Here is a 25,817-nt window from a genome sequence, read left to right on the forward strand (position 1 = left end):
GATAGACTAGCCTGATGGATTTTTGTTTTTGTGGTTTTGGCAGTAAAGAACGGATAAGTAGTTAGTTATTACATCTCTGGCATCTGTAATTATTTCTAAGAAAGGTTACTGAGTGGGAGAGTTTGTTGGGTTTATCTTTTTGACTGGATATGCTTGAGCAATGATTTATCTTCAAGTAGTTGCACCATCAGTCCTTAGCCTGACAGGGTAAATCATATTGTTTTAAATAGCATCATTTAAGTTAGGCTGTAAATGTTGATCTTACGTTGCTGCCTGGTCTGAGAAGCCCCAGCACGCTCAGTTACTTGAGTAAGTACACTGGTGTTGATTTTGGCCTGAAAAGTTTCAACCCAGTGATTGACAGCACATTGGCAATGAATGAGTTCCATTACCCAGGTTATCCAAAGTGTTTTGAAGATAGAAACTCTAAAAAAAACACATTTGGAAATAATTAGCAGCTGTCCTTTCTGGAACTGATTCTTTGAAGGGTGTGTGTCATGTAATATAGAAGTCAGGTTTGTTATGCTCATAGGTCTGGCAAATGAGAATGAGAGGAATTGGAATATTATGGCATTTGTTCCCTTGTTCCTTTGCACTTCTTTCAGCTTCTCATTGAACACAAACAGGATGAGTAAATTTATTTGTTGATTCAGTCTTTCTAAAACATAATCCTGTTAAATGTAAAAGGTACATCTTGAAAGGTATAGCTCAGAAGTTGATCTCGGTGATCCTCCTGGGTCTCTTCCAATTCAGGATGATCTGTGAGTCTATGACATCTCTCCCTTCAGCCATGGATTGCTTTTTCTTGCAGCTCTAATGTTTAGGAGCAGCAGAACTCAAAGGAGTAGCTAGGCTGACAGGCCTAAGTAGCTAATACTAAATATTATCAGCTGAATATTATTACCTATATTTGCTTCAGTTTTCTTTCAACTTGTTTTTTATCAGCTTTCAGGAATGCCCTGTTTTTACATCCCACCTCTCAAATCATAGTAAAATTCTTTCCAGCTAGAACTCCACTGCCCTTACTCCAGGGAGCCCTTTCCTGCCATTCACAGCACTGCAAACATCTCTTGCTTCGGTTAAGGTCTGGTCAGTCTCTACATCGTCTTGGATTACTTCAGTTATTTCAGATCAATAATTGCTCTATTCCACTATTTATGTTAAATGTAATAACTCTCTGCATAATATTGTTTGTCCTCTCTCTGCATCCTAGATGAGCTACACTTTCTAATTGAAAAGTGACAATAAAGAACTGATTATTTCACAAGTTAATTATATAACTGGGATTTGGGGCATTCAACAGAGAAATATGGCATTTAAAGAGAAAAAAATAAATAAATTAAGTTCTACAAACAACCTCACCAGGAAATTACCACATCTGAGGCAGGGCTAAGTTGTATGCCTGCCTTGTAAAGTGGAAAGAATGGCAACAATTTATGGTAAAAGCGATGCATTCACTGCATGGTGATGTGACAGAAGATTTAGTTATGGATGTATGAATTGTAAGTATATGCACATATATTAATATGTAAGGATGTAAAAAATGCCACTAATTCAGCAATTAAAGTAGATCCAACAAGAATGGTCTTACTTTTGACAAGTGTTCTCCAGGATCTTGCCAGTGTGAGTTTCTAAGACACAGAGCCACCACCCTTTCAATCTACTTTGTCAAAATAGACTGGAGTAGGATACCAAGAAGGGTTTCCCATGGAATTTTTGAGCTGCTGCAATTTAATGTATTTTTAGAACTTTTTAACATAATCCTCAGGAAGGAGACAAAATTCTAGATTTGTTCAGGTATTCATCACGCAGGGGCCCCAATCCATGAGAGAGCTTTGCTATATAAACAACTTTCCAAAGAGGAGGAAGCCATCTCTTCTATGATAATAAGTTTACATTAGTGCTTCCAGATTATGATATGCTGCAGAGATTTTCTGTCCTTCCAGCACTAGTGCCTGTGCTACCCTGAGTTATGTTAGTTTTGCTGTAGTTAATTTCTGTGGGGTGAGAAGGAATTTAGAAATGCTTAATCCATTGAAAGTGTGATCACCGTGTACATTCTTTCAAAAGAATAATATTTGTATCAGTCCATCTGTCACCAGCACACTCTGTACAAACAAACACCTTTTAACCATTGTTAACCAGGGAATGCTAGTGAAAAATTGTATTAAAGAACTAGCACATCACTCTAGTATTAAGCAGTTCCTGCTTTGCGGCTGTGGTGGCGTTCACTTCAGGACTTGAATTGTAAGTTTTGATGTAGGGTGCCCTGAGGATGCATGCATACATCAGTGATTTGCAGAAGGATGTGGGAGCATGGGCATGCTACACAGCTTCCCTGGAGCCAGAGCCTCCTCCTGGGCTCCAGCATCTTCTCTGACAAGGCACCCCCTTAATAAACAGGACTTTTATAAGAGTCTTCTGTTGGCTATATGCCAAATGCAGCATGGACCTCCTGAACTGGTGTCACCTGGACAGTCAAGCCATGTGAGGGCATGGTTCAGCTCTTCCTGAGTAGGCCACAACATAATCAGGCAGGAGTCAAGTGAACTACATCCTGAATTCCCCTCACTCTGACAACCAGGTCTCTATTGATTGTGGTGGGAATGCTGACAGCTCACCCCGCTGTAAACATCTGTGAAGTTAATGCCAAGTGAAACAAACATGCAGGCAATAGCTGATCATCTCCTCAGTTTGCAACAAGAAAGGAAGTTTTTAATCTGATTTCAAAGTGCTACAGAAACATTTAGTATGATAGTATTTTAGTGTTGCACTGTTTGGCCATAGGCTCAGAGAGTATTCTCCCACTTCACCTATTATTTTTTCACTTCACCTGTGTTGTTTTTTTCCCCCACCAATTTCCCATTGCACACTCCCCACAATGGTGGATGTGTAGTCCTTATGAAATTAAGAGGTCCATGTGGAAACACTCTGTCCACAGGGTTTTGGATGCAGCTGCTGCATATACAGTCACAGTACCTCTCAGTTCTTCCCGTACTTTCTGATATATGCAGGATTCAGCATAAATCCGTATCTCCTACTTATTTCTTTTCTCTCTCTTTTTTTTTTTTTTTTTTTTTTAATTAATATATTAGAAGCATAATTTAAACTGATCTTGTTTTGGCTTTTGAGAATAACATGTACCTGTAATATATTCTTGCTGAGATGTGAAGAGTTATTAGATTCTGTCTGTTCTGGAGTATGTAATAACCATCTTCAAATAAGTTGCCAAAGAAAACTTGGATGTTTTTATGACTTCTTTGCTGAACCTTGCAACAACCCATAAATTAAATAAGTCTATCAAATCAACATAACTTCTTTCTACAAGTTTGATGCTATCCTACTGAAAAAATACTCACTCCAGGCCAATACAAAGCACTGAAATAGTGACTGACAGATGAGAATATGATTGTTTTGGCTCATGCCCCACAACAATGGCAGTGTCTGCTACTGTTAAGATGTGAGATACTAGGCTGCTTAGTATTCAGCAGTACTTAAACATATGTGGCTTTGATTCTTCCGGCGTAGACTTTGCATTGGGTTTTCATGCTTTCTGTTTTCTTTTCAGACAGAAGAATTTTGCAGGTTCTGCAGCAGTGATTTAGTTAAATGTTTTGAGGCTCAGATCTGCAGCTTAAAGTGGATTGCTTGATCTCAGGCATTGTCAATGGTTCAGCCAAATCAGGATGGGGTAATTCTTGATCTCACCTGATTTGCAGATTCGTGATACTTCTCCTAGTGCTTTCATGTCTAGGGAACACCTTCATACATATATTGGATTTGTAAATCTTAGAATTACCTTCTCACTGGTTAATCAGAACTGAATATTTGTTGCTTGCAAAGGCATTCCTTGCCAATACATAGGCAACAATTTTTACAAGATATCATAAAATATAGCTGGAGGTTGAGCAGCTGTGCCATTGAAGAGACACCAAAACCTTTTACAAAAGTTTAAAATCTTGAGGATCAGGGAGGAAGATGTTTCTTGGTAGTGTCATGCAACACTCCGTTCTCTGTGAAGTACAAATTAGTGTGGTATGACTTACATTTTATAATTCATAAAATAACAGTTCTGAAATCTGCTTGAGAAAAATTCCTGTGGTCAGTTTAAAGGTTCTATTGTCTCTGATTTTCTTGAGCTAAGTGAGAGCATCGGAAAGAATAAAAGTGGCACACTGATTGTGCCACTGTAATGTGACCTGTTCCTCTGCAAACATTAACAAGAAGCACCATAGTTGTTGAAATAGACACCTCTGGAGATCAGTATATTTAGAGGAGTGTAAATACTTTCCATTCTTCTTTAGCACTTTTTATACAAATATTAGGTGGCAGCCTTTGCTTAAGGCTCCCTCAAGGAAAAAAAAAAAAAATACGTGCTGACATTAGGTTGCTGTAAAAAAATAATATCATTTGTACTTTTCTTCTCTGCCTTGTAAAATCCAGGTATCTCTGAGCCATATATATCATTTTAGTATGGGAATATAAGTCATTGTTTCTGTTTAGAAAATAATTAAGAATAAAATTTGAAAAGTTTGAGGTTTTTTAATATTTAAAATTCCTTTTCAAAGTCACTTGTTTCAGGTATGCTTCTTTATATTTTTTATATTGTGTTTAAAATGAATAAAAAATGTTATTAATTAACTATTGGGGAAGTAATCTGAAATCTCACAATTTCCATGTGAAGAAATCAATTCTTCAATAATTGTTATTTTTTATAGGTTTGGTTTAGACAGCTGTGCTCTGATAAATACCATTTTTAATTAACCTCCTTGCAAATTGTAATTCCCACTTTTACAATTAACAGGAGAAGAGCTCTCTATATGTGACCTTTAGAGTACCTCATAAATGTGTGCAGTGAAGAAGCTGACAAATACTTGCAATGTGAAAAATGAAAGATACATTTTACTGAACAACTGAGTTAATGCTGAATTATGTTAGTGCAACTACACATTCTATTTTTAGTAACTCTGAAAGGAACCTCTGTGAGCACTGGGATGAGTACTGTCATGTTATGTGTGTTCTCCCATGGGTTGACATTATTTTAATCACTAAGTCAGTCTTCTGTATTTGCCAGTTCAAAGATTCAAATGTTCACTTCTGAGAAACTATCTTAGTTTCAAAAATCTTTATTTCTGATTGATCAAATGTATATTGCTACAAAAATTAAAACTAATCTCCTTTTCTGTTTTCCTCCTCAAAGAGCATATGGGTTAGTACCTACGTGTTTACAATATGCTTTGCTGCTAACGTGGGACTGTTGTACGGCGTTGTCTGCACTGTAGTAATTGTGACTTTCCGCTTCGCCAGGTGAGAAGTCATTTATTGAAATGTTCTCACAGCACATTTGTATTTTCTTTCTGGCATATTGCTTCACCATCAGGATAGCCATACAGGACACTAAATTTCACAATGAAACTTCAGGTTTTTAGTTTCAGAAAATTATGAGATGAGGCAATTCAAGGGGAAAAGTCACACCTGTGCATTGACTGTAGACTAAGGATCTCTAAAACATTTTGCACTATGCCATTATTCTGCGGTTTCTTTTATGTCTATAACTCATTCTTTACGTGATAATAGCATAAGATCAACAGGAAGATCTATAACTTACAATTTTTTATAGGTTTTTTTTTCCCATTAGAGACTAATTTGCTCCTTAAGGAGAAAGAGCATCTGGCAACCCCTTAGTAACTAAACACCTTTAGAAACTCCTAGATCCTGTGTTGCACAGGAGCTGATAGTTGCCATTTGCACTACTAATACATATTAATGAGGCATAACTGCACAAGTATTCTAATGAAAAGTACATTATAAATTCTATATATGAGTTGGAAAAGCTAGGTCAAAGAAACTAGAGCTAGCACAAGTTCATATGTTCTTTTTCAAATATTTCAGTTGCTACTTTGGATTGTGTGTAAAGGAAAATACCAGTTGGGGTTCATGATCATTTTGTGCTACAAAATTAATACATAACTCACCAGTCCTGCAAATTACTTGGTGCTTGCAGGCAGTTGTTTGCACAAAAAATGAATCTCACTGAAATTAAGTACAATATAGACAGCTTCATTTAGTGCTTGTCAATGATGTTAACCATTTGTGCATAGTTTTGTTCTCATAGGTTAAGTTGCAGAACCATCATGAAAACAGCTCAAAATTGCAAAGCAATTGCAAATTATGGAAAACGGTTTCTGCTTGAATCATTCAGTACTTTTTTAGTAACCTTCTGCTACTGAGCAAGCTAAAATTTTGGGAAATTCTGCTAGTAAAGGAAAAGGCAAGTTTTTACGTTGTTTACACCCTGTGCCTGGATGTCTGAGGTTCTGCCACAGCATTCAGGGGGAGATACCTGACAGAGACCTCATTCTGCACCCGCACTAATTAAAGTAAATAAGATTCTTCCCAGGGATTTCTGTGCTCGTCATCAGGTTGCACTTGATTGTCCATGCAATGTAAAGGCACTGAAAGAGCTAACAGTCTTAAAATCTGTGCTGTGCAGGTGAGCTTAGCAGGACAACATGCAGTTGTGGGTAAAACTGCCAGCAAAAGTGAAGAAAGAAAAATATTGTAGATGATTTATTGGGAAGTTTCTGTTCTGATGCTTGAGTGTCAGACATGGTACACATTATGTATCAGAGTGTATTGAAACCAGCAGCAGCTACAGCTCCATTTATGCAAACAGGAGAGAACAGCTGACTTTTGCAAGCCTCATTTAGCCAATCCCAATGCCTACAAATACTCCCTACACATTGGTGTATCTATTAAATATTTGTATTCTGGGATTATTTCCATTGCCTAGTTCAAGGCGCAGAGCTCAAATGACAGCTAGTTTCCCAGCCTTCTTATTCTGCAGTTACATACTTTCCTGAAAATGATGTCAGAAGGTTGTACACTGAGCTGTATTTTCAAGGAAACTTCCTCTTTCCACTGACCATGTAGAGAACAGAGGGATACTGACTTTTCCAGTTAAGTTTCTCAGTTTGAAAGCTAGAGTGCAATGTTCTGCTTCATCATAGAGAGATAAGTCAAAATTAATGAAAAATGAAACACCCTTAGTTTTCATGGCCCAGAGCTATTCAATATCTTCTTTTTCCCTTCCTTACATTGTGATTTTGCAGGTAAAAAAATATTAAGTAACCTCCTGTACTTTTGAACTTGTAGTTTATATATTAGCTATCTTGACTTGAGAACAGCTCACTGGCCAGCTATTAAAGAGTAACAAAACTTAAAATCAAGATTTTATTTAGCAGAAATTTCCATTAGCTTTTATGCTGCAATTTTGGTGTGTTTCTTCCTGTTTCTATTCAAAACTACTGATATGCCTTACAGATTTTCTCTGTGTATTGATTACAGAGCAAAGACACTGAACTTGAAAAGCGTGAAAGAAATGGAACAAAAATACAAAACAGAAGAAAATTGTGTAAGTTAAATTATCTGATTTTCTTTTAGTTGTTAGAGGGGTTTTTGGTTGGTTGGTTTGTTTGTTTTACCTTGGTTTTTGCTGTGTTAATTCAGATTTGTTTATTTTGTCTAGTTGCTTACTGGATTGTAATCAGTGAGTCAAGGGAACATTTTTATGAGATGACTGCTTGAAATCTAAAGCCAGTGTGACAGTAAATACAAAACTAGTCTGGGCATCACAAATGGAAATATTTTCCTGCAGGTTTGCAAAGTTAGGCAAGTCCTCTCAGATCTGTTTATCTTAGTTGATTTGTTACTTTTAAATTAGGAATTGCTCTTTGCAAAAGTTCTCTGTCTAAGAAAATGACGTGGCAGCAAAGGCAAGCGCCATCTGAGCAGACAATAGCCATCAGGAGAACAGGAGAGGTGCCTAAGGACTGCAGGATAGCAAATGTCACTCTAGTCTACAAGAAGGGCAAGGACCCAGGTAACTATAGACTGGTCAGCATCACCCCCATCCCTGGGAAGATGATGGAACAACTTGTTCTTGGCGCTATCTCTAGGCATATCAATGATGAGCGGGTCATTACGAGCAGCCAACATGGTTTTACCAAGGGGAAGTAATGTTTGACCAACCTTATAGCCTTCTGTGAGGAAGTAACTAGGTGGATAGATGATGGTAGGGCAGTAGACGTGGTTTATATTGATTTCAGCAAAGTATTTGACACTGTCTCCCACACCATCCTCGTAGATAAGCTAAGGAAGTGTGGTCTTGGTGGTCAGGTAGTGAGGTGGATCATGAACTGGTTGAAAGGAAGAAATCAGAGAGTTGTGGTCAATGTGACAGAATCTAGTCTGTGACTAGTGGAGTCCCCCAGGGGTTGGTACTGGGACTGGTGCTGTTCAGTATTTTCATCAACGACCTGGATGAGGGAACAGAGTGTAGAGTCTTGCATCTGAGGAAGAACAACCCCATGGACCAGTACAGGTTGAGGGCTGACCTGCTGGAAAGCAGTGTAGGAGAAAAAGACCTGGGGGTCCTGGTGGACAGGAAGATGACCATGAGTCAACAATCTGTCCTTGTGGCCAAGAAGGCCAATGGCATCCTGGGGTGTATTAGAAAGGGTGTGGTTAGTAGGTCAAGGGAGGTTCTCCTCCCTCTCTCTTCTGCCTTAGGGAGGCTGCATCTGGAATATTGTGTCCAGTTCTGGGTCCCTCAGTTCAGGAAGAACAGAGAAGTGCTTGAAAGAGTCCAGTGCAGAGCCACAAAGATAATGAAGTGAGTGGAACATCTCCTTTATGAAGAAAGGCTAAAGGAACTGGGTCTCTTTAGCTTGGAGAAGAGGTGACTGAGGGGTGACCTCGTCAAAGTTTACGAATATGTTAAGGGCAAGTGTCAGGATGGATGGAGCCAGGCTTTTTTCAGTGATGTCCAGTGGTAGGACAAGGGGCAATGGGTGCAAACTGGAACATATGAGGTTCCATGTAAACATCAGAAAAAACTTCTTTCCTGTGAGAGTGACAGAGCACTCGAACAAGCTGCCCAGAGAGATTGTGGAGTCTTCTTTGCTGGAGACATTCAAAACCCGCCTGGACATGTTCCTGTGTTGTGCTCTAGGTGATCCTGCTCTGGCAGGGGGGTTGGACTAGATGATCTTTCGAGGTCACTTCCAACCCCTAAGATACTGTGATTCTGTGATCCCTATCCTCTTATCATATTTCCTAATTTTCTAAATGTCCTTTGATACTCTCATCATCCACAATCTCTTTTCTGACCACATTTCTGCCATCAACCTCTTGTGATTGAACTGTCCCAGAGGACACTGTGTGACTGGGGAAGGAGGGACAGCACCATGAAGTTGTCACAGGCTACTTCACTCATCTCACCACTCTATCCTCAAACATGGCTACCTTCATATGAAAAATGGATGGAAGAATCTTTCTGAAAGTCTGTGCTTTTAAAATTTGGCTTCTCACAAATTTAAACCTACCAATCAGGGATTTAAAATTCTTTTGGCTTCTTTCATTGCAATTACCATCAAAGTTGCCTGTGGTCAGGCCTATGGTAAGAAGAGCCGGGTAATGACCCAGAGAGGTGAACTCCCTCCTCTGAGATGAAATGTTAGGTCAGCAGCCAAGAGAGAAACAGAACCATGTGTCCTTCCAGCACAGAGTCCTGTCACTAGGACATCCTGCTTTCTCTACCATGGCAGCTTCTACTATGGTTTTCTTTTCCTTCTTAATGCTTATGAAGGGTCTTATGCATCAGTAAGCAATATGCTCAGCAGTTACTACCTCACTGTTAAGGAGCTCTTCTCTAAAGAATTTCTTTTTTCTGGCAAATGTTTTTTATCGGAGCTATCTTGGGCTCAAAATCTGTACTTGGCTCAGGGGTTTTTACTGTTTCGGCATGCTTAACAAAGCTGGAATGTGAAAGGTACATGAGAATGGGGAGGACTGTGAAATGTGAATTAAAAGCATTGTTGTTGAGGCTGGCCCAGCTGTCAGTTATTATATCACTTCTTATTCTTAAGAAAAATGTTGGATTAACTTTGTCAGAGATGGGTAATCAAAATTTGATTTGCCTGCTCTTTTTTTGTATCAGCTAATAAAATATTTTGCACAAATCCCTTTGTGTCTTTTTTTTCAAACTAACTGTTCCCCTGCACTTTTTTCTGAATCATTAAGATGAATGCCAGTAACCAAGTAATAACAAACTAATGTCTGCAGACAGTGGGGGAAATGATGTTTTGTTAAGAAAGCAAATTACACAAGAGCTTATTACACAAAGCAGAGAAGGAAAATATTTTTAAGATTTAGAAAAATGCCTTTAATTAAATTTAGAGTCACTGGGTTGCAGCAGGCATTTAGGGTAATTTTTAATGTATAAATGCTAGACTAATCCAAGTTCCTCTGGTAAATAACAGCTTAGACATAAACAACAGGACCTTTAAACATGAAAATATGCAAACTTTGTGATCTACCCTGCCATTAAAGTCTGTGGATTTGTAGGGGTTAGTTCATCAATAGGAGAAAAGACATTTTAATGTGGAAAAAATCAAGAGGTTACTTAGAAGCTTATGTGAAACACATTGCATCACAGGCATTCACTGAACTGAACTGTTACCTGAGCACAGACAGTGCTGTGCAGAGACCACGGGGCAATCACCTGTCTCCTTCTAAAGGAACATTGGGGATCGGACACCTGTGAAAATATTCCTTCTTTCCTACCAAGATCTCAACAAAGAGCAAGTCCATTTTTCTCAGAACAGTTTTTACTAAGAAAGGAGCTAGAACAAAACGAGAATGAGGAATAACTGAACCAAATTTGGCACGGTTGTCCTTTCCCATCCTGGACAAAAGGTTATACCTAAGTCTGCCATCTGCTTGATTTGGCTTTATGATTTGAGCCTTTCAGGTTTTTCAGCTTGTATTTTTGGAAGCTTATTAACTTCTTGATCACCACAGGCTTTGATACTTGCACATCAGTTCTATTGGGTTCTTTTAGTTTTCATCTTTGCAGTTCTGGTGTGGCACCTAAGTGCCCACCTGTCTGCATGTTGGGCTGCATGTAGCATTGGTTTTAGAGGAATCTGCGGGATGTTGGTGTATTTCTCCCTTCAAGCATATATTGCCATCTATATTGAAGCCTCTTATATTAAAGCTTTCCTTCATATGAACTTAGCCAGTTGAATTGTCAGTTAGGCTTTGCCCTTTAACTGACCAGGGTTTGTTGGTGTTGTGATATTTACCACAGTCACATTAGTAGGTAAATTGCGCAAAGTCCCTGTACATGGTCTGGGGTTCATTGCCTCAATTTTGGATGTTTAGAATGTTTCCTTAGTCTGTATGATTGTTGTTTTGGTGGTGTCCAAGAGATTGTCTGGTTCCCAAAAGTCTGAATAGCAGTCTACAATAAGGAGGCAGTTTGTGTGGTTTGTGGTGAAGATTTCTATTCCTGCTTTGCTTGAAGGTCTGTTGAGAAAACTGCATATGTTAATGCAATCCCATACTCTTTTGAACTACTTAAAAATGGTCTGTGTCAGCTCCACTTACTTGTATTTGAGTGTGACCTTGATACATGTCTCTGACTTCTGTTATGAAGAATAGAAGCTTTTTGAACCTATAGTCTCTTGCAAATTTTTGTTTTTTACTTCCTGTTACCCCCTGTCACATGTAATTCATTTCTGAGACCTGATCCTCCCATAAAATCAGATCTTTTAAAATAAAACACCTTCAAGAAGGTGTTTTATAAGTTCACCTTGAGAATGAGAGGGGTAGGGCTTGTTTTGTGGGAAATGTTTCCCCACTGATGCCTGGGGGTTTATGAAGTTTATTTGATCTCCTTCAGAAAACACCTGCTCTATAACATCTGTGTTTTGAGCTAGACAGTGTTGTTGAAGGTACCTGCTCAACTGGTTGATACTTATTCAAGGAGGTGCAGAGACAGGATTGGAGGCAGCTGATGGTTCTAATGGAGACTGTTTGTTGTACTGGTTGTGGGTATGGGCTGGCAAAGTTTTAAATGTGTCACTCAAGCTTGATCTGGATCTACTAAGTATTTCTATGGAGAAATATTCCTGTTGTATTGAAGTCAGCTTCAGTTGACCAAGATGAATAGTTTCAGCATTCCCCAAACCATCTTCAGTATTTGTGCCCCAAACCCTTGTGTACCTTTCCCAGTACACGTGTTTATCTAAGATATTCCCTGTCTGCAACTCTAGTCTTGCCTATGTTTGAGGATCATACCAACTGAAACAGTGCTACCATTACTCATCAGAAAATAGTTCTTACTATTAGATAAGGAATAAGGAATATTATTTGTATTTATACTAACTTGAATAAAGAATAGTTTTCCTTGTGGTTTACTTATATTTCCTTTTTTACTTTAGTTGTATGTGAAGATTGATCAAGACATTTATCTGTTTAATAATTCTTGCAATTCAAATCCCCTTCTAGGCTGATTTACAGGAATTTTCAGGATTTTTGAAGAAATTAGTTTGTTTTTTATTCTGCAAAACCGTGATTTTTTTCAGCATTATATTTATTTCATTCCACAGGAATCATTAAAACAAGTAAAGATAGTTTCAGTCAACAACCCATTAGTCTTTCTGAATGCCAGGAAATTTCATGCTGACCTGCTAAAGATAGTCCAGAAGGAGACCATGAGCAGCCAGACATGTGAAGATGCAAACAAGGTAGGATGTGCCACGTGCTTCAGTAATCATGCTGACAGTGTTGAAGATCATGATTGCTTTCCTTGTATTTCTTAGAGAATGAATCAGATACTGAAACAGATATAAAAAGATAATATTGCAAATTATTAATTTAGAATTAAGTTAATCTTGATTGTAATAAAATTTAATATGGATTATTTTCTAATTATCACTTGAAAATAATGTCTCTAGTATTTCTTTATAATATCCTGTAAGAGACATTAAAGCACTGATTGAAAAATGTTTAAGATTTCTGGCAAAACTTACATTACCTCAGCTAATATAAAGCTGTGAGTTTAAAAGGACTATGAGTAGCTACAAGCCTACTTGAATAACAAGTCACTTTTTTCTGGAAATGAGTCTTTGAGAGAGACACTTCATTTCTACTTCTAACTATACATAATTCTAGGTGAATTAGAAAGAAGGTACAAACTGGCTAAAGTTTTTCTCAAAGGTAGTGTTACTTTTTTGTTTCCTACATTGACTGTATTGGAAAAATAAACAGTATACAAATTATGTATATCCTGGTTTTGGAGAAAATCTCCATAAGTATAGAATTTTTTGAGTTTATCTGCACCTAACTACTGCAAATTCCTACAACTCTCCCTAAAAAGGGAAACAAAAGAAATTTCTATTTTTTCTGTCATTCTGATGAAGATATTCCAATGCCATACAATGCTTACTGTGGGTAATTTCATGCACTTTGGCAAACTGGGCTGAGAAAATCATAGCTGTTTCTTAGATGGGATGTTAAGAGACTGTTCAGCAACCTGTGTCTATCACATCTGCTGTCTCTTGCCAAAGAGCTCTGCTACCCATACCTGCCTCGATGGTTGGCCTCTCCTTGTCCAGAAGTTCAGCTCAGAAATTGTGCTGCTTTTTTTCCCTTGGTTCTACTAGACTAACTAATTTGGATTAGTATGATAACAAACCCCCCAAATTACTTAGGATTTTCATGGAATTAAGTTATGAATTAATGTAATAAGTGTAATAATTGAATATGGTAATTTAATTAGTTAATTAATAAGTTACTTAGGAAGGAGATTTTATCCTTTGTCTCTTCTATAAGGTACTTGGCAGTACAGCTCCCTATAATACTGTGCATATTTTAACTTTTTTATTTTTAGTGGAATAAAGATCTTTCTGTAGCCCATAATGGGAATGAAAAAAAAAATATGCATTTTTACTTTTCTTTCTGTGCTGTATTTCTGGTTTTAATGCATATTTCTTCTGAGAACTTAACATTCATATTGAAATAAATATAAAAAACATTCTCCAGATAAAAGTAATTCTTTAATAAATATATATGTAAAAAATGCTTTCACTAAAATATTAGTGTGGCAGATGAGATTGCAGCAAGTAGAAAATTAATCAAAGATTAATCTGATAAAATCACTAGCTAGAATTTATCTTTTCAAGAACATCTTTGAGGAACACTTCTTAAACAACCACTACTTCCCCCCAAATCATCATGTTCATAATCTGCTTTCTAGTGGATCCCAACATGACATAAGTTGAATCATCTAAAAACCAAAGTGAAATACCAGTTTGGTATAACTGTAGAAGGATACTGAGAGACATACTCAGCAAATACTATCTATCCAAAAGGCTGTTACACAGAACATTATTTTGGAGAGAAGTTAACTTTGATATTGAGAAACAGAATTATTATATATTACACTCGTATTCTCTGGTTACTATGCATTGGACTAGTTTTCTTTGGTATGTTAATAGGTTGTTGCTTTGATTTCAGTGTGAGCAGAACACATTGCTCTCTTCATTTTCCAATGGAAATTGCCATGGTGAGTTTACAAATGATAAAAATGGATATAAGTGTGCAAAGTGGCTCCACGCTTTTCTTTTTATCTCTAATGAAACCAAGTTGTCTGGAAACCAATATTTTCCATTAGAGCAAACATTCACTGAAGCATGAACAGCGTTAAACTTTGTTAGCCTTGGCCTAATGGGTCCTATTTTTATTCTGTTCTTGACTGACTTTGAGATTTCAAAACTGGGGAACCCATGGAAGTACCCTTTCTGCAGGGGTCTCTTCTTATTTCACAAGAACCAGTGTGTGCATATGGAGACAGGTACACAGTGGGGGGAGCCAATTCCTGCTTTACTGCCTGGATTGGTCTTCCCACAAAGGGCTAAGAGCTCTTGATAAGCTCTTAGGATTTTTTTGCATTCATGGTGGATGTGCATGTTAACATACAAGAGTAAAAATAGGATAAGATTAAAGCCATGGTAAATCTTTGTGATCTTTAAAGCAACTTTGGAGAAAATCTCAGAACACGTCAACTGAATTATCAGTGACATGGTGGCAACCAATATTGTACAGTGTACAATACACTACAGAATAAAGAAAAAAACCATCAGGGTTTGCTTTCAATTAAGGATTAAGTGGGATATTCCACTCTTCCCACATTTTATGACACTTAAATCAAACCAGAACACATACATTCCCCAGGCAGAACTGCAGCAACCTTTTGCAGAAGATACTTTATACAAATGACTTCACTGTGGATGGAATTGAAGTACTTTGTTCATTTAAAACACTTTAACACACAAAAGCATTAAGACCACAGTAGAGAATCTGATTTGGAGGTTGTTGTCTGAATGTTTACATTTATTAACTAGACTCCTGACATTTTTATGATACTACAGTGTTTAGTTTAGTTTACTTAGGGGTGACATAGTGCTTTGCTGTAACATGCAGCAATTTACTGATAACTGCTACCAAAGACTTTACAGCACTATATTATAAAATGCTAGAAGAGGTCACAGCACTCTATGTGTGAGAAGAACTTGACAGTACATATTTCAGTTGTCTTTTGGAGTGGTTTCTTATGTTACAGAAGTGACAGACAGCACCAAACCCTCTTTTCTGGTCACTTAGGTCATGCCTTGAGGACTTTAATGTTCTGTTGTTCCTTCTACCAAGGAGTCTATGGTTACTCTTCAGGAGGGCTTTGTAATAAAAAACAGAGAGAAAAATGAAAAATGTTTGTAAAAAGAAAAACAAAATATGGGACTTACTTAAATTTTCAGGAAGGAGAGGAGCAAGAGGACATACTTGTTAATCCTTAAGGCAGTCATCCTGGAAAACATGGCAACATACATTTTTCAAAATCCTTTCTCCTTCTGGGGAATACCAATTTGCTGTTGGTCTGTATCAGCACCAAATTAAACAGCTTCTGGTGCACTCACCACTGGTTCAGAGATGGAGCAGGTCTGTACCCATAATTCAGCAGCCAGGCAGCCTGTACTGCACTGCAGGATGCCAGCTGGGTAGGAAGGTAGCACAAATAATAGGGAGAAAGACTAAAGGGCAGAAGAGATGCATAGAAATGATTACAGTGAGCAGCCTAGCAGATCTCATGGTTCCTTTCTGAGTTTCCATCATAGTAATGTCAGGCAGGAGGTTTCCTTTTAAATGCTGTGGTTTTGTTTGGTATGTTTCTAATAATGTCCATAAGACTCCAGTAAATCTCTGGAGGAGCAAGTCCAAAAGGCTTTGGCTCTCAGACAACCATCAGAAAGGAATTAGCTCCATTATAAATTTACACCATGTCAGAACCATTTAGCTTAACCCGCCTTCACATTCATCTTTTGTTCATTTTTTTTATTATTTTTTTTTTAGTTCTGTGCTTTATGATAACTAACATTTATTGACAGAGCAATGCAAGTAAGATATGCATATATTGCTCTTCCCTTTGTGAAAGCCAGGAATTACTTATCTTTGTGGCACTTCAGGATGTATTTAATACAGAGTGTGTTTAGTTTAAGAACAAGGTGGCCTGAGGTTGAAGAATGAGTATAAGACCTTTGCAAATCTTACAAAAATATTTTTTCTCCAGCAGCCATGCATGATAATGTATGGAAAAATAACCAGACAAAAAGCGCCGCAGTAAAACCTTAGAACAATGAAACTTTCCACTTCACACTTTTTTCCTTCTTATATGCAGATACTAGTTAAGCCACAGGTAGGCATTTAGATACTACAGAAATGAATGTCGTATCAAAACTTCAAAGAGAGATACAGTTTCTGTGTATCTGTGTTTTTTAATTCTTGGGAGACTCTTCCTGTCTTAAACATCTCACTAATAGTATGTTCTGTCTGTTGTCACTTCATCCCCTTCATCCTTTATATCTTCCTCTAAAATATGCCATTTATTTGACTGATATCCCAGTACACAGTAGTAAACATTTTGTTGCAATAGTTTGTACTTATTTTGTTGAAATATCATTATTCTTATATGCTTTTCTTAACTATTTACCCTTTTAATTAAAGTTTTTCATTTATCAAATGTGTAGGTGAGTCGTTGCAGTCATGTCACAGTGAGCGATGTATTTTGATATTAGACTGCAGTGGACTGAATTTCTTTGACTACACTGGAGTCTCAGTGCTGCTTCAGGTATTCATGATATCTGACAAATTCTGTACATAGAAACATAATTATACATGCAAGTTATTTGGGTCAGCTTCTAGTCAACCCACCTATAACAGTGGGTAAACCTCTCACTCATGGAAAAGACAAACACAGATTCAGTTTTAAACTGCACTGTGTTTATGTATAGAATTATATAAAAATAATTCTAAAGATTTTGAGTATCATTCAGTGCTAATGTAAGAATCTATATAATGGAGATTAGTTTCTGAACTTTTTTTTTTTTTTTTTTTTTTTTAAATTTTAAACCTGTGTTAGGTCATATTTGATTCAGTTATGTCAGTCACAGGGGAGCCATGTGTGGATTTCCCCTTTAAAATTCACCTTTTAAGTTTGTGATTTTATCTGTATGTCCTGCTTTCTGCTGAGCCACAGGTCTTAGTGATCTCCATGATTTCTCCTGTGGGTTACGTGCCTAGCAGGCTGGGTTCCTCAGGCATTGCAGGAGCTCCACGGAAGTCTCAGAAGACTAAAACAAGTAACCACATAATGAACAGTTCTATACAGTGGGTGACAAATTATGTTCAAAAGCTATTTCTTATGTTTCCATTTAATAGTTGTTCAGTGGGTACAGGTTTAAGTGGGTGTGCAAGGCTTGGTTCATGCAGTTTTTCTGAGTAAGAAAGCAGATTAATTTGAACTTGTGTCTCAGCTCAGGCCTTTTCTTATGCCAACCATTTTCTCAATTTACTGCCGTGATTATCAGTGAAGTAGATGTTGCCTTAAAAATGTTACATTAAAACCAGATATATAAATGAGGATGTAGTGAAAAAGAAACTGGAAAAATAAGGTTTGTGGGAGTTACTATTTATTATGTCTCCTCTCAAAATATGGGGCATTCAATAAAACATTAATTTAAAAAAAAGACCGTGAAACTGATTTCCAAAAGACCTGAGAGGCCTCAGAACTACAAATTACAGCAAAGAAGTGTTTGTCAAATTTGTGAGAGGTAATTCCAGCATGGACTGTGAAGTGCCCAGGTCAGGAGTGCAGCCTCTATGTGAAGGTCTTGTCCGAGATTGAATTAGCCAGAGGAGAAACACCCTCAATGTGTCCTCACTGTTACACTCCTTCCTAAAATATCACCACTGTTGCTGGAGTTGGGGGGGATTTTAGGACAGAGTCAGGGTTTTGGTTTCTTTTTAAAAATACAGTATTCTCATGTGGTTCTCAGAATTCTCTCAGAATTGTTCCACTGTATATGGATTGTTTAAACATTTTTTGAAGCAGGGACTGCTTTGGATGATCCTCATCTGCCAGAAAAAGGCCCTTCTCTGCTTCTAGTTATTTTAACTTTTAAATTATTATTTGTTTTAAATTTATTTTCTACTTTATTGGATACTTAGCCTCTGTGAAGTTATTTTCAAAGACATTTGCAATGAAAGACTAAAGAACATCTGAAGACTAAAGAACAACCTTTCCTATGTCAGACTCATGCCTTTATGGGCTTGTAGGTAAGCATGTAGAGAGCAGATGGAGAAACTTACTGAAAAAAGAGAATTGAAAAAAGCCATCTAAAAACACAGTAAACATGCATAATTGTTAATCAAAGTCAGATTTGTTTTTCAGGTACTTTGAAGGTGTGGGGGAGAAATTGGTGTGTGTTTGTTGTGTTTGACTTATAGGAGGGCTCGCTCTGGTGGCTGCTGGCAGTATAGCTTCAACTGCAGCACTCCATGCTCTCTACCTGATCTGAATATGTTCTTTTTACACGTTTTAGTGTCTGTTGGTATTTTAAACAGTTTTTTGAATTCCATGTTTTCACACCTATAGATCTACATGGACTGTAAAACCAGGCACATCGATGTGTTGCTAGCACACTGCAAAGGCAAGTATCAGCTTACAGCAAATTTTTAACATGATGGTTTATATTTCCTCACTATCTTATCAGTGCTCATGTTTGTTTTATTGCAGCTTCCCTGATAAAAGCAATGCAGTACGGTGGAAATCTTGACTCTGAAAACCCTGTCTTCTTTGAATCTATTTCTTCAGCAATCGATGCCATTCAAATTCACAGGGTGAGACTATCAGCAGGGGTAGGTGAAGTCTGGAGGGATCCTTGGATGTTCACAGCAATTTGCTAAAGTCTGGGGAAATCTTATTTATCCATTGGACCTTTCATGTGGAAATCTTTCATCTGCCTATTTTCTACGACTTGTCCTCAGCCTCTGGACTGCAGTTACTGAGTTTTTACTGCTCTCACTCTTTTCCCATCACAGTCTCTCCTCTGGCAACAACTCCCCAGTTTTCTATGCTAGATCTAGTGGCACTGTGTTCTGGTGCATTAATCTGGCTGCATTCTCCTCTGCAAAGCATATCATCATCTAGAAACACTTAACATAGCTTCTTGGTGAGGCAAATTAACTCATGCCCAGTTCTGCTTCTCTGAAACTCTGCTCCTCAGCCTGGGTTGCTTGAAGCTACTTCACCCAGCGCTGCACTGCTTTCATCAAAACACTTCTGGATCCTTACCATGTATTTTCTAGCTAAAAACTTGCCTCCACCTGCACTGTAGTGTGCTGTGTTGGCTCACAGATGGAAAGAAGGGAGAATAATTGCACAAGGAGGGAGAGCGAGCTAGAAGGAGAAGGAAGAAAAAAGCTTGGCACAGAAACTGAGGTTTGAACATGTATTTACTCCTTGCTCAGTGATAATTCTTGCAATCCCTGTTAAAGGCTGTAAGCCTGGGCTTTCCTCATAAACAGTGCGAGACTGTCCTGTAATCTCAGAGTAACAGGCTGTGTCTTACAAGTAATGTTCTTGCCCATTGTTTTATTTATGATTTCAAACATGAGCTTGGCTCAGAGCATTCTCCAAGAGACATTAAATTCATCACTGTCTGTGGTTTGGGTTTATTTTTCCTCCACTTCATATATTACTAATTCAATTAGAGTTGCCTATGAACAAAACTCACATCCATAGAATCATAGAATGGTTTGGATTGGAAGGGACCTTAAAGCTCATCAGGTTCCAACCCCCATGCATGGACAGTGACACCTCCCACTAGATCAGGTTGCTCAAGGCCCCATCCAACCTGCCCTTGAACACTTCCAGGGAGGGGGCATCCAAAACCTCCATGGGCAACCTGTACCAGCATCTCACCACCCTCTCAGGAAAGAACTTTTTTCCTAATATCCAACCTGAATCTCCCCTCTTTAAGCTTCAAACCATTGCACCTTGTCCTCTCACTATACACCCATGTAAAAAACCCTACCCCAGCCTTCTTGTAGGCCCCCTTCAGATACTGGAAAGTTGCTTCCATTTATTTACTTCCCATTGATTTACTCAGGTAAATTGATTTGGCACTATAGATCTAGTGGATTGACCAGAAAAATATCTTCTTTTCAGAGCTTTACATTATGTTTGATTTTGTGGCAAAAAATAATTTAATGAAAGAGTAACTGCAGGGGAAAAATAATGAGGATGACTTGTGTATTTTGTCTGGGCCTGGTTAGATGAATGAGGATGATTATAGTGTTATAAAATGTCTGCGTTCTTTATAGACATTAATTAACCTTCCTAACATTCTTGTAAGATAGTTATGTACTAGCATTCCCATTTTATGGAGCAGGAACATGGAAATAACAGGGCAGAAAGGGGGAGGTAGAGCTCAGAAGCCCATTTTTCTAGGAACTGGTCCCATGTTTCTACCAGAGCTGCGAGGCAAATCAAAACTCTGAACAATGGCTTAGCAGATTAGTGTGAAAGGCGTGCAATCAGCCTCAAATTTTAATTGTATGCTGATGCCTCTTCAGAGTATTCAAAGTATGTGATTTGGGGTTTTTTATGTGTTTCTTGCTTTTAACACCTGAAGATAAGAGAAGCCAGACAGGAGTAAAAGGGCAGTGTGGCAGCAGTAGCTGCACCACACTACAGCTAATACAGTCTGTGTTCTTCCTGTGCCATTTGAAGATAATGATTAGACATTAGGAAGAGATTCTTTACTGTGAGGGTGGTAAGACACTGGCACAGGTTGCCCATGGAGGTTTTGGATGCCCCCTCCCTGGAAGTGTTCAAGGGCAGGTTGGATGGGGCCTTGAGCAACCTGGTCTAGTAGGAGGTGTCCCTGCCCATGCAGGGGGGTTTGAACGAGGTGATCTTAAAGTTCCCTTCTAACCCAAACCATTCTATGATTCTAAATGAGGTCAGCAAGAATTTTGAGTGCTTACCTGAAGGAAAAATGGCAGGATGGAATGGGATAGGGTAGGATAGGATAGAAATGAACAGGATGAAGGAGTTTTAGATTTTTGGAAAGTGATTCATTCTGATTCACATTTCAGCTTCCCTCCTATAGCAGCAAATAGGCTTTCACTTGCAGAAAGGTAGAGACAAGAGGGCTTTGTCGTTCCTTTTAATCTCTGCTGCTGTTTGGAAAAGAAAGGTGCTCTTATTTACATCCTCCAAGGATAATGTCTTATGATTCTTATTTTACATTGATAAGTTGATATGAGACTAATCTGTTGCTTTATGTAGTTCATCCTCATAATAAATAACTTTTTAAAATTATTTATTAGTCTTCATAACAGTGGTATTTTCAATGCTAGCAATGCTTCTTCTGCTAAGTTTACATTGTATTCTAGGAAATCATTCTAATTTTTTTTTTTTTCTGTTTCTCCCAATATAGAATTACAGCAAGTACAATGAACAGAGTGAAGTGTGATGTCAACCCATTGACTATGGCTACTGTGATCTGCTCGTATTCAGAATTGAATACATCACAGCTTCTTCTTAGCTTTTTTCCACAGGGATCTCATAGATGATCTTTTGTGTGGTATATAAGTTCACTACATTCAGTAATGACAGATCTACCATTCAGGAAAAAAAACAAGCTTTCAGCTGCCACCGCTCGGAGTGTGTTGATACAATTGTTCTATGGTAGCTTTATATAATATTTTTATATAAATTTAGGTACAAATTATTAGAAATCAGACATGAGGTACTGACTGTGTTTACCAGTAAAGTTATCTTCTTTTAGGTATCTTCTATTGTAACATTAGTTGTAACATGCATCTGTAGTTTTGTGCATGTAATAATGAAACATTGTGAATTCTTAAAACCAGTTGTAATTGACACTGCTGTGACACTCCTGTTGCAGGAAACCAAATACCAGTACGTATTGTTTCCAAAGGCTTTACTTATCCCTTATTCTGCTCAAGACAGTCTTTTGCAATAACAGAATCGTATCACAGCTAACATTCTATCATTTCTTGAACTTGGTTTTGTGTGCTTTTTAATGCCTGCCAAGGCCACTGGGAGTGCTGTATATATAGAGAAGGCAGATGTATGTTGGCTTAGTGCTCTCCCCCTCTAGTAGTTGGCTTAGAATCATAGAATCATTAAGGTTGGAAGGGACCTTAAAGATCAATTTCCAACCCCCCTGCCATGAGCAGGGATCCCTACCACCAGACCAGGTTGCACAAAACCTCATCCAACCTGGCCTTAAAAACCTCCAGGGATGGGTCATCAACAGCCTCCCTGGGTGACCCATTCCAGTTCCTCATTATCCTGATAGTGAAGAATTTCTTCCTATTATCTAACCTAAATCTCACCTCTCTCAGTTTAAAACCATTACCCCTTGTCCTATCACTACCTTCTCTGATGAGAAGACCCTTCCCAGCTTTCCTGCAGGCCCCTTTCAAGTACTGGAAGGTGCTATAAGGTCTCCCTGGAGCCTTCTCTTCTCTAGGCTGAACAGCCCCAACTCTTTCAGCCTGTCTTCATAGCAGAGGTGCTCCAGGCCTTTGATCATCTTGGTGGCCCTTCTCTGGACCCTCTCCAATGGGTCCCTATCTTTCTTGTGCTGAGGGCACCAGAACTGTACACAGTATCCCATGTGGGTCTCACCAGAGCAGAGTAGAGGGGCAGAATCACCTCCCTGGCCCTGCTGGCCACACTTCTTTTGATGCAGCCCAGGATGCAGTTGCTCTCTGGGCTTCAGCACACACTGGTGGCTCATGTCGAGCTTCTCATCTACTACCACCCCCAAGTCCTTCTCCTCAGGGCTGCTCTCCAGCCATTCTTCCCCCAGCCTGTATTTGTGCCTGGGGTTGTGCTGACCCAGGTGCAGGACCCTGCACTTGGCCTTGTTGAACTTCATGAGGTTGGCACCGGCCCACCTCTCCAGCCTGTCATGGTCTCTCTGGATGGCCTCCCTTCCCTCTAGGGTGTCAACCACACCACACAGCTTGGTATCATCAGCAAACTTGCTGAGGATACACTCAATCCTACTCTTCATGTCTCCAACAAAGATGTTAAACAGCACTGGTCCCAGTACTGACCCCTGAGGAACATGACTTGTAACTTGCCTCCACTGGGACATTAAACCATTGATCATAACTCTCTGAGTGCAGCCATCCAGCCAATTTCTTACCCACCGAGTGGTCCATCTGTCAAATCCATGTCTTGTCAGTTTGAAGACCAGGATGTCATGTGGGACAGTGTCAAAGGCCTTGCACAAATCCTGGTAGATGACATCAGTTGCTCTGCCACCATCCACCATCTCTGTAGCCTTGTTGTAGAAGGCCACCAGATTGGTTAGGCATGACTTGCCCTTAGTGAAGCCATTTTGGCTGTCACCAATCACTTCCTTACTTTCCATGTGCCTTAGCAGACTTTCCAGGAGGATCTGCTCCATGACCTTGCCAGACACAGAGGTGAGACTGACCAGCCTGTAGTTCCCTGGGTCTTCCTTTTTCAACCTTTTTAAAATAAGGGTTATGTTTCCTTTTTTTCCAATCAGTGGGAACCTCACCAGACTGTCTTTACCTCTCAAATATGATGGACAGAGGCTTAGCAATTTCATTCCAGCAACTCCCTTAGGACCCATAGGTGAATCCCATCAGGTCCCATAGATTTATGCACCTTCAGGTTCTTTAGATGGTCATGAACCTGCTCTACACCTACAGTGGGGGGTAATTCACTCTCCCAGTCCCTGCTTTCACCTTCTGTGGCCTTTGTGTTGAGGTTGGAGCACATGACAGAGAAGACTAAAGCAAAGAAGTCATTGAGGACCTCAGCCTTTTCAATATCCTGTGTTGCTACCTCACCTGTTTCCCTCAGGGGAGGACCTACACTCTCCTTGGATGTCCTTTTCTCCCCAACATACCTAAAGAAGCTTTTCTTATTGTTTTTAACATCCCTGGCAAGATTTAATTCTAGCAGGGTTTTGGCTCTCCTCATCTGATCCCTGGCTGCTCAGAAAACCTCTCTGTAATCCTCCCAGGATACCTGCTCTAGCTTCCACCCGCTGTGTGCTTCCTTCTTCAGTTTGAGCTTACTAGGACCTGATTGCTCATCCATGCTGGCCTCTTGGAGTTTCTACTTGACTTCCTATTAGTTGGGATGCAACGGTCTTGGGCCTGGAGAAGGTGATCCTTAAATATCAGCCAGCTTTCATGGGCCCCTCTACCCTCCAGGATGTTATCCCAAGACAGTCTCCTGAGCAGATCCCTGAAGAGGCTGAAATCTGCCCTTCTGAAGTCAAGGGCAGTAAGCTTGCTGTGAGCCCTTCTTGCTGCCCTAAGGATCTTGAACTCCACCATTTCGTGGCCACTACAACCTAGGCTGCCCTTGAGCTTAACATCCCTCACCAACCCTTCCTCATTGGTGATGACAAGATCCAACATAGCACCTCTCCGTTGAGGTTCCTCAACTACTTGGAAAAGGAAGTTATCATCCTTAAACTCTACGAACCTCCTGGATTGTTTTCGTTTAGCAGAGTTGTTCTTCCAACAGATGTCAGGGTGGTTGAAGTCTCCCATGAGGACCATGGCTTATGAATGTGAAGCTGCTCCTATCTGTCTATATAGTGCCTCATCTTTATTATTCTCCTGCTCAGGCAGCCTGTAGCAAACCCCCTTCATGATGTCACCTTGGCCTTTCCTCCCCTTAATTTTAACCCAAAAGTTCTCTGCTGGCTCCTCATCCATTCTCAGGGAGAGCTCCATGCACTCCAGCTGGTCTTTGACATAGAGGGCAACACTCCCACCCTGTTTCCCCGGTTTGTCCTTCCTAAAGAGTTTATAACCCTCCATTCTGACGCTCCAGTCATAGGAGCCATCCCACCAGGTCTCAGTGATGTCAGCGACATCATAGCCCTGCAGGCTCACCCTCATCTTGAATTCCTCCTGTTTATTCCCCATGCTGCGTGCATTTGTAGAAAGGTATTTAAGTTGGGCCTCCAATGAGGTTGCCTGACTAGCTGACCTGACTACCACACCACCCCTAGGCTCATCTGTAGGAAGCCTGGCTTTATCCCCCACCCCCTTCCAACCTAGTTTAAAGCCCTATCAATGAGTCCTGCTAATTCCTGCCCTAGTACCCCTTTTCCCCTGTGGGACAGGGTTTTCCCATCCAATGTTGGAAGGTTTGGTGTCCTGTAAACCAAACTATGATCAAAAAACCCAAAATCCTGTTGGTAATACCACTTTTGGAGCCAGGCATTGATCTGTGAGGTCTTCTTATTAACCCACTCATCATTCCCCAAGACTGGAGGGACAGAAGAGAACACAACTTGTGCACCCGAGCCCTTGATCAGTTGCCCCAATGCCCTAAAATCTTTATTACCCTCAAATCTCTTTTTTCCACCTCATCACTACCTACCTGAAAGATCAAAAGAGGATAATATTCTGAGGGCTGTTCAGACCAGGAAGTTTCCTGGTTATATCCCTTACCCTGTCCCCACGGAGGGAGCAGACTTCCCTGTGGGAAGGGTCTGGCTGGCATATGGGACCTTCAGTTCCACTCAAAATGGTGT

General features: G+C 39.4%; 1 protein-coding gene across 1 annotated transcript in view; it reads left to right on the top strand.

The window, feature by feature from the left end:
• SLC26A7 (solute carrier family 26 (anion exchanger), member 7) overlaps positions 1-21,722 on the top strand; it is a 67,667-nt gene extending 45,945 nt beyond the window's left edge. The window contains exons 11-18 of the mRNA XM_010006423.1: positions 5,201-5,307; positions 7,348-7,414; positions 12,456-12,593; positions 14,365-14,413; positions 16,929-17,029; positions 18,836-18,890; positions 18,977-19,080; positions 21,687-21,722. Of these exons, the coding sequence (XP_010004725.1) occupies positions 5,201-5,307; positions 7,348-7,414; positions 12,456-12,593; positions 14,365-14,413; positions 16,929-17,029; positions 18,836-18,890; positions 18,977-19,080; positions 21,687-21,722 (657 nt within the window). The remainder of the gene's footprint in view (positions 1-5,200; positions 5,308-7,347; positions 7,415-12,455; positions 12,594-14,364; positions 14,414-16,928; positions 17,030-18,835; positions 18,891-18,976; positions 19,081-21,686) is intronic.
• The last annotated feature ends 4,095 nt before the right edge of the window (positions 21,723-25,817 follow it).

The sequence above is a fragment of the Chaetura pelagica genome, unplaced genomic scaffold (assembly GCF_000747805.2).
Source record: "Chaetura pelagica isolate M959 unplaced genomic scaffold, ChaPel_1.0 scaffold76, whole genome shotgun sequence".
Lineage (NCBI taxonomy): Eukaryota > Metazoa > Chordata > Aves > Apodiformes > Apodidae > Chaetura > Chaetura pelagica.